Raw genomic sequence first — 10,000 nt, forward strand, 5'->3', positions numbered from 1 at the left:
GGGAGTAGGGTAGGGGTATCTGTTGTTCCATTGAAACAAATGAAGATGTTATGAAATGTTGTAGTTTAATTAAAAATTCTATTAACGTCTTCAAAAAGAAATTAAAAATAAAAGCTTTCCATTTTCGTGGTGACCTGGTGTATAGACAGATGTATGTTGGCCAAGTTTAATTTATGGGCCAATGTATGACAGTTTCATGTGAAGTGTAAATAAACAAAGTTAACAAAAAATCCAAACAATTGTCTCCACATGAAATATGAAGTAAAAATATTTGGCTTTAATTGGAGACTATGAAGATATTGAAAAAAAAAAATAAATTTTTAAAAAATTAAACTAGGCACAAGGCTGTGGGGGTGGCCCCATAGACACTTTTCCAGAATATTGATATCGGATTCGTGCTTAACTCCCAAAGACCTTTCATGTGAGCCCCATATTGCTATGGTCGTAAATTTTTCCCCTTTGGGGATGTTTTTGGGGAGGTCCCCATTTGAGTCTCATATTGTCATGGTCGGTAAACATGTCCGATTTAGGGGTGTTTTGGGAGTCCGACAATTGGATATCCGATACGTTTTTTTTATCCTAAATACCTTTCATTTGAGTCCCATATTGTCGTGATTGGTCTAAATATATGTTTGGTAGGTTTTGAGGGTGGGGCGGCCCCCCTAGGTACCCCATCCGAAATTTGGATACAAAATTTTTGTTTTTAGGGTAATATATGAGAGCATACAAAATTTCGCTTAAACAGGTTTCTGAAAAACAGGTTAAGGGGGAGGGTTCAGATATCAAAAAATGCGCCCCAAACCCAATACCCTCTAAAATAGGGTTTTTGGACGATCATGACAAAATGGGAGTGAAATGACAGGTATTCGGGAGTAGATTGCGAATATGGTCAGGGGGGAGAAATAGGCTTTAACATTTTTTGATTTCGGGAGAGGGCGGACCCTCCCCCTTACCCTAGCAACGCCATCCAAAACCAAAAGTAAACCGATAGGCACAATATGGGTATCAAATGAAAGCTATTGGAGACTAGAAAACGAATATGGTATTAAAATTTGGGTCCAAGTACCCAGTGGCCCTGCCCAGCCCAAAAACTCCTCTAAACAGATATATACGACATTCATGACAATATGGGTCTCAAATGAAAAGTATTCGACAATAGATTACAAATTTGGCATACAAAATTAGGTCCAAGTAATGGTGCATTCAATTGAAGAGCCATGTGTTTGGCTCCTTGGACCCAAAAGAAAGATATTTGGGAGTGGAGTAAAAATTTATCCAGGCACCGAAAAGGGGTACACTTCTCACACATCAATGAAAGCTTTCCGATTCAAGTTTAAACTCAATGCTAAGGGACTTTTTTATAGCCGTGTGCGAATGACGTGCTGCAGTGCGACATCTCTTTTTAGCATATTTTTTACATGACCATGCATGGCAAATGTCGCCAGCATTAAGAGGAGATCACCACCGCTTTTCCAATTTTGTCCGATCTTATCGCCAGGATTCAAATGCAGGCGTTCAGCGTTATCGGCGGACATAGGCTACAGTGGCACGAATTCGATATTCAGGGCGAAGTGTACCCAACCTAAAAAGATATAAGAGAGTTAAAGAAGGAGGCCACAGTAGCGTAGAGGTTAGCTGAACGCCTGAGTTCGAATCCTGGCGAGACCATCAGAAAAAAATTTCAGCGGTGGTTTTCCCCTCCTAATGCTGGCAACATTTCTGAGGTACTATGCCACGTAAAACTTCTCTCCTAAGAGGTTTCGCACTGCGCCACGCCGTTCGGACTCGGCTATAAAAAGGAGGACCCTTATCATTGAGCTTAAACTTGAATCAGACTGCACTCATTGATATGTGAGAAGTTTGCCCCTGTTCCTTAATGGAGTGTTCATGGGCAAATTTTGCAAATTTTGCATTTTGAGTTAAAGAAAGCACAGCGGAGCAGGCCGGGTTCGGCTAGTTTTATATAAATTTAGTTAAATTTTATTTTTTCTATGTTTATTTATTTTTTTATGTTATTATTTTCTTCCTTGGTTTCCTTAACATTTATCATTTTAAATCTCATTCATTACTCATTCCGTTTAAATTTTCCGTTTTTTTTTCATTTATTTTCCGATATATTTTGCACAATCCCCTTGAGTATATAAACACTAAAAACGACTGTGTGACTATCCATCTGAATGGCTGCCTGATTGCAGCAATTTTTGCATTGTTGTCATCAACATGAAGCTCTTTCCCCTGGCCAAGAGTTTATTGTATTTTATTTATAGACGTATTAATTTTTTTCATGGTTTTCTCCACAGCCACCATTCTTGTCGTAGTTTATGTGTTTAAATTCGAAACAAAAAAAAAAAAAAATAGCCAAGTTGTAAATGTGTCAATACTTGAATCATATTGAATGGATTGTGGATTGTTGGCTATTTTAATGTGAACACAAACGAAACAGTTGGTCCAATAGCTGGGGCTGGTTGGCCACAATGACCACAAGGCTAGCTAGCTCGTTGACTGGCTGGCTGGCTAGCGGGCATATATTAAATTTTTTTAAACAATTAATTAAAACAACAATCGCAACGTGTGTGGCAGTTGGTAAACCAAATTAAACTCCATAATCAATGAATTAAAATGTAAACAGTGGTTGCTGTGATTATAAATGATCTTTTTTTTTTCTTATAAAAAAAAAGGATCTAAAAATAAATGATGTCTAAATGTCTAGGGGAGGACGTCCCCTAGACAGTTGGTCTCAAATGTTGATATCAGATTCATGGTCTACTCCAAAATAACATTCATTTGCATCCCATATTTGCATAGTCGGCAAACATGTCCAGCTTGGGGAATGGGGCGGCCATTTAGTGATTTCTCTGAAAATATATATCAGCTTCGTATTCTAAAATTATCTCTTTCATTTGAGTCCCATATTGTTGTGATTGGTCTAAATATATGTTTGATAGGTTTAAGGGTGGGGCGTATTCATTCGAAATTTGAATATCAAATTTTTGTTTTTAGGCTACTATAAGAGAGCACACAAAATTTGGCTTAAATTGCACCACCCATCTCCGAGATTTGAAGTTTCTGAAAATAAGGGTAAGGGAGAGGCCGCCCCCTTCAGACATCAAAAAAAGTAGTACCCTATTTTCACCATGGGATCATTATGCACCATCTTTGAAAATTTCAAGAAAATCGGTTCAGCCGTTTTTGAGTCTATATGGAACAGACAAAAACAAATTGATTCCTATACCCTCCACCAAAGGATGGGGGTATACTAATTTCGTCATTCTGTTTGTAACACCTCGAAATATGCGTCTAAGACACCATAAAGTATATATATTCTTGATCCTTATGACATTTTAAGTCGAACGACCCATGTCCGTCGAACGACCCATGTCCGTTCGTCTGTCTGTCGAAAGCACGCTACCTTTCGAAGGAGTAGAGCTAGGCGCCTGAAATTTTGCACAAATACTTCTTATTAGTGGAGGTCGGTTGGGATTGTAAATGGCCCATGTTTTGATAAAGCTTCCATATAAACCGATCTTGGGTTTTGACTTCTTGAGCCTCTAGAGGGCGCAATTCTTATTCTATTTGGCTGAAATTTTGCATGAGGTGTTTTGTTATGATTTCTAACAGCTGTGATAAGTGTGGTTCAAATCGGTTCATAATCTGATGTAGCTGCCATATAAACCGGTCTTCAGTCTTAACTTCTTAAGCCACTAGAGGGCGCAATTCTTATCCGATTTGACTGAAATTCTGTATGAGGTGTTTTATTATGACTTCGAACAACTGGGTTGAGAATAGTTCAAATCGGTCCATAACCTGATATAGCTGCCAAATAAACCAATCTGGGGTCTTGATTTCTTGAGCCTCTAGAGGGCGCAATTCTTTTCCGATTTGGCTGAAAATTTGCACGACGTGTTTTGTTATGACTTCCAACAACTGTATTAAGAATCATTCAAATCGGACCATAACCTGGTATAACCTGATATAGCTGCCATATAAACCAATGTGGGGTCTTGGCTTCTTGAGCCACTAGAGGGCGCAATTATTATCCGAATTGGCTGAAATTTTGCAAGACGTATTTTATAATGACTTTTAGCAACTGTGCCAAATAGGGTTCAAAATCGGTTCATAACCTGATATAGCTGTCATATAAACCGATCTGGGATCTTGACTTCTTGAGCCTTTACAGGGAGCAATTCCTATCAGGATCTCCCTATTTTACTTCTTGAGCCCCCAAAGGGCGCAATTCTTATTCGAATTGGCTGACATTTTACACAGGTCTCCAAAATATAAACTAATTGTGGCCCAAACCGGACCATATCTTGATATCGCTCTAATAGCAGAGCAAATCTTTTTTTTTATACTTTTTTGCTAAGAAGATGCCGGAAAGGCCTCGACAAATGCGATCCATGGTGGAGGGTATATAAGATTCGGCCCGGCCGAACTTTTTTATTTATTATTTTATTTTATATTATTTAATTTTAATTTATTTTGTTTTACTTTATTTTTATTTTATTTTATTTTTTTTTTGCATTTTACTTTATTTTATTTTGTTTTTGTTTTTTTATTTTATTTTACTTTATTTTATTTTATTTCATTTTATTTTATTTTATTTTATTTTATTTTATTTTATTTTATTTTATTTTATTTTATTTTATTTTATTTTATTTTATTTTATTTTATTTTATTTTATTTTATTTTATTTTATTTTATTTTATTTTATTTTATTTTATTTTATTTTATTTTATTTTATTTTATTTTATTTTATTTTATTTTATTTTATTTTATTTTATTTTATTTTATTTTATTTTATTTTATTTTATTTTATTTTATTTTATTTTATTTTATTTTATTTTATTTTATTTTATTTTATTTTATTTTATTTTATTTTATTTTATTTTATTTTATTTTATTTTATTTTATTTTAGGCAATTTTGTTTTATTTTATTTTAGGCAATTTTGTTTTATTTTATTTTAGGCAATTTTGTTTTATTTTCTTTTTGTTTTTTGACTATTTTGTTTTTCTTAAAGCCACTTTACATTTTTATGTCTTAACAGTTAATGGTTGACTTATTTTTTCTCTCGCTATCTATCAACCTTTCAAAAAATCCCCATTTTAAAATTATAGTCCAGCACAACCACAATACACATTTTTTTTTTTTTTTTTGGTTTAACTATCTTTAGTCATTTTTTTCTGCTCATTTCACTGAACCATACAAATTTAATTTCTCATAATTTAAAATTTTATTTTACTGATATTGTTTTCCCTCAAAATTTCTTACAAATCTTTCAGGGGCATTGCCAAAGTGGGCGAACCCAATAATATTTCACCCATCAGTTCGGGCATATTGTATGTCGATCCCGCCATACACACCACCCTGAGGCGAAAACAACGAAGACTTGTTCGTGACAATCCTGGTGTCTTGGGTGCCTTGGTCAAAGGAGCCAATTTGGCTATCAGCGAATGCCAGCATCAGTTTAGAAATCGTCGTTGGAATTGTTCAACGCGTAATTTTCTTAGAGGCAAAAATCTCTTTGGAAAAATTGTGGATAGGGGTAAGTAACCAACAACAACAAAAAAAAAACACAAAAACAAAGAAAAATGAAACAAACACAGGCCAAAGGCCTTATAAATTCCCACACTTGGTAATTGGAGACTTTGACATAAAGTGGCGCTTGAGAATGTTAAGGTTCTGTTTTCAAAACAACATTTTTGGGTTTGCTTGTCTCTTTGTGGGTTGTACCCCAGCACACAGAAATGGTTGAGGTTGTCTGTGTTGCAGTTGGATGATCTTTAGGTTTGTGTGTAATTTCTTCCTCCCCTTATAAATAAAGGCCGATATTTTTGTTGGTGTTTTTGGTTTTCCTGTTTTGTTCGTTATTGGTTTTGGTATCTCTCTTTGGTCAAGTGCTTTAGCTTGTTTTGTAATTCGATCTATTTATGAAGAAGTAACCAAATTAATATGTGCATGTTTTATATGTTTCCGTCCGTCCGTCTGACTGCATTCTGTTGTTTTTGTCAACCATAAGGAAGACATTTTAACATGTTGAGTTGTTTACCTCCTTGACATAATATCCAAAAGATATGACAAGTGTATGGTTCGAAAAACAGAAAAAAATTTTAAAAAATATGAGGAATACCCTGGGTGTGGTACATTTGTTTTGCATCCTAATGTCAACATAAATTAATAAGAAAAGAAAGTAAGATATCGTGTTTGGACTCCTGGGGGAGAAAGAAGGAGTTAGAAAAGAGGTATAGATATTATAATATAAAACAGCCGGACAGACGGGAGGTCTTAACTAAGCAGTCTCAAAATTCCATTGCGATTAAGAATATTTTCCGGAGCTACAAGTGTACCCTCCATCCCAAGGTAGAGGGCAAGCAATATTTCCTTTTTTTTCTGGCTTCTTATTTTTCCCCATATATGAATCGTTATAAAAAGATTTCCTTTCTTTGTCAAGTATAAGGAAAAACATTGAAACCTGTTACAAACGTCTGCCCTAAGTCATAATGATTTTTTACACACTATTATATCTTAAAAACCGTCTGTCCATCGGTCTATCTGTCTGTCTTTCTGTCCGTCCTACCATTCATTCATCTTATGAATGACAGGCATTGTCTGTTTACACAATTTTCCTCTGATCATGATGGGCTGTTTTTGTATGCCTCTCTCTCTCTCTCTCTCTCTGTCTTAGCATTTTGCATACATTCTGCTGCGTTCTGTTCTTGTTGTGTTTTTTTCCCGGTTTTTGTTATTGTTTTTGCCAATAAATATTGACATAATGACAGCTTGTCAAGTGTGTGTTAATTAAATAAGACATTTGTGAATTTCTTTATTTTTTGTCCAAGTATAGTAAATGCATGCTCGATTGCTAACAAATAAAGTCAAGAGAACAAAAACCCCAGCTACTCAGAAGCAAAAACTAAACGAAAAGAAACAGTTTTCAGAGGAAAACAAAAACCAGAGATCAATCAGAGAGAATGGAAAGAGTGCAAATGTCATAACTATAACATTGGAATATGCAAAAAATTTTAGGAAAATTTTTGTATAAGAAAGGGAACAGTTTAAAGGTCCTTCTTGACCTCTTTGGTTTCTAATATAAAAAAATTTTAAAATGCTACCTTATATTAGACCCCTAGCTGAGCCTTTCTATTTCATTGTGTATAGTTGTGAAGGGAAAACACAACACTCTATTGGGAATTTGTCACTTAGTTCACTAGGGTTTATGAGCTGAGAAATGATAGATGGATACCTGTATCGGATAATAAAATCCCTAAAGGAAGTTGTGATGTTAGGTAGATTTTTGTATTTTATTATGGTCACGTGTGCCTTTTAATAGTTGTGACCTGGGGTTTTGTAGATGTAATTATGACTACCTGGAAGTTGTATTTATTTCCTTTTTTTATAGCAATGAAGTCTTGATATCAGTTAACTCCTATTTTATTTAAAATAAAATAAAATGCTTCATTCATAAAGTGCATGGTGTGGCCTTACAATTAGTGTACTTCAATGTTTAAATAAGTGCGTTGCCAAAGTTGTATTTAACCGTTGCCAACATATTAAACCCCAAAACTCATTCTCCATAGCCGCATCTTAACCTACTGACTGACCGTCACGCCAAAGAACACCAACACCCATTTCACTACGAATACCACAAACCCGTATCCCAATAGTGACCACTTTAGCAAACGCTTTTGCCCCCACATACCAGTTACTTCTTGTACTACGAATACCACAAACCCGTATCCCAATAGTGACCATTTTAGCAAACGCTTTTGTCCCCACATAGCAGTTATTTCTTGTACTCTCACCACTAATACTCCATCCTATGGCTTTGCATTCACAAATAATGGTTGCTTAAGTAGAAACAACGACAATTTGCTGTATTCCTGCTTCTTCTTCTGCTTTTATTGAAAATGTATTCCTCATTTTAATGGATTTTCTTTTTGGAAAATAAATAATGCACCACAAACCCCTTGCCCCTTGGGCTAATAATAATATTTACACAAGTCTGTGGAAAAATATCTTTCGATGCATGCCAATTTCATTAAAACCCATTCAGCCATTTGCCCGTAATATGTACCACATACTCGCCTTTATAAAACCCAACTACTACTGCATATGACCCGTAGGTATAATATGGTTTTTTTGTTGTGCAGTTGCGAATACATATACAAACAACAACAAAAAAATGCGAATGTCTCGCACTACATGCCAAGCATCGCCACGTACATCACACCCCCATAACCCCCTCACCTAAATAGTTATACACTTTCTCTCGCACCATTTGTTTCTCTTGCTCTCACTACTAATACTCGATCATATGGCTTTGGATTGACACCCATTACGAATGCTTTACAAGAACACCAACAACAATTTGCTGTGATTATGCTTCTTCTTCTTTTACTGAAAATTAATTCCTCATTCATTCATGAAAAAAGAAAGGAAAATTAAGAAGACCTATTGAGCCCTATTTCAAAACATAGGCGTGCTCCACACCGTACTCAACAGTCGTTGGGTATGTAGGGCTATGCCTTTCTTTCGATAAAATGCATTAAACATGATCTCGAGCTGGAATATATTCGAAAAATCCTGAAAAAATAAAATAAAAAAATTACTTAAAAATAAATGTAAGTTAAATTTAACCACCAGAAAACTAAAAAAAAATTAAATTAAAAAAAATCTATAAAATAAATTTTTTTTCTGGGTTGTTTTGTTTTTCCCTCTTTCAATGAATGAAAGAAACGATCATCACAATTCGATCAACCTTCACAAAACCTGATAACAGGCCAGCAGGGAGAAGTCAATTGCTTGTGAAAACATAAAAAGTCCATAAACTAACATTTTATGAGTTGTCAAGTGTTGTTATCTAAGCATAAGACCTAAAAAAAATTTGAAAAAAAAAAAATTATGTGCCAGCAGAGCGGGGTTAAGAAAATAGTTTCTCCTACCATAAACGTAAGAAATAACTCAATTAAAGATTTTCCATAAAAACTCACAATCAATGAGCCCTCTTTTAATTTGGCTTATTTTATAGCTCAAATATCTGCTTTTTTTGATTTTACACATTTATGGCTGCTTGATAATTAACACCTTTTAAAAAACAATTAACACCCGAAAAGAGAGACATCAAATGAGTTTACAATTTTCATGTCTACCAAAGTCAAGGCTTTAAATTCAAACTACTTTGGGACAAAGTCACACAGCAGGACATAATTTCTTCACAGTTGGCCTAGGGGTGTGAGCCTTTTAAGGCTTAGGAAATTTGCTACACCCTGGCAAAAGATTTAGTTTTTTCTAAGACTCCCTCCAAGGTAGCCTAAAGTCTCTTTTTTTGCTAAACTATATGACATGATTAGTGATAACCTAAGGCCAAACGGGCTATGATAAATCAATTATGTTAAAAGATTTGACCAAAAGACAACAAAAAAAAAACAGACATTAATATTGGTTGGCAGTCACCCCGGCCAACAGTTTGTGGTAGAAATGAAAATTCACAAATCATGTTATCTGCTTGGATTTTTGCAAAGCAGGCGTTTCATTTTGTGGTAAATTTGGTTTTTGGTGCAAATGAATGTGGCAAAAAGAGAAAATCGTTAGCAGAACAAATTGGCATTCAAAGATAAGAGTTGAAGTTACAGGGTGAAAGGTAGTAATGAAATTCAAAAGAAATCTTCTTTTGTTATAGAAGAAATTGAAATGTTGTGAAAGGGAGGAGGAGGAACTGAAAAAATTACTCTTCAACTTATCAAGAAAAGATATGTGCAAATAAGTTCGGCTGGAAAAAATCTTCTATAGACCATTCACCCTGAATCGCATTTGTTAAGTTCATCGCCCAGTATCTCTTTATACGCAAAAACTATAATGGATAAAAAGTGTTATGCTTTTGGAGCTATATCAGGCTATAAACCGCTTCGAGCCATATTTACTTAGAAGGTTGGAGATCACATCAAAAGTTATTGCTCAGCTAAATCGGATAGGAATTGCGGCATTTAGGGACTCAAGAAGTA

General features: G+C 34.8%; 1 protein-coding gene across 1 annotated transcript in view; it reads left to right on the forward strand.

Moving 5' to 3' along the window:
* Positions 1-10,000, forward strand: part of LOC106082574 (protein wingless) — a 33,163-nt gene that overhangs the window by 5,201 nt on the left and 17,962 nt on the right. The window contains exon 2 of the mRNA XM_013245182.2: positions 5,282-5,544. Within this exon, the coding sequence (XP_013100636.1) occupies positions 5,282-5,544 (263 nt within the window). The remainder of the gene's footprint in view (positions 1-5,281; positions 5,545-10,000) is intronic.

This window comes from Stomoxys calcitrans, chromosome 3 (assembly GCF_963082655.1).
Source record: "Stomoxys calcitrans chromosome 3, idStoCalc2.1, whole genome shotgun sequence".
Taxonomy (NCBI): domain Eukaryota; kingdom Metazoa; phylum Arthropoda; class Insecta; order Diptera; family Muscidae; genus Stomoxys; species Stomoxys calcitrans.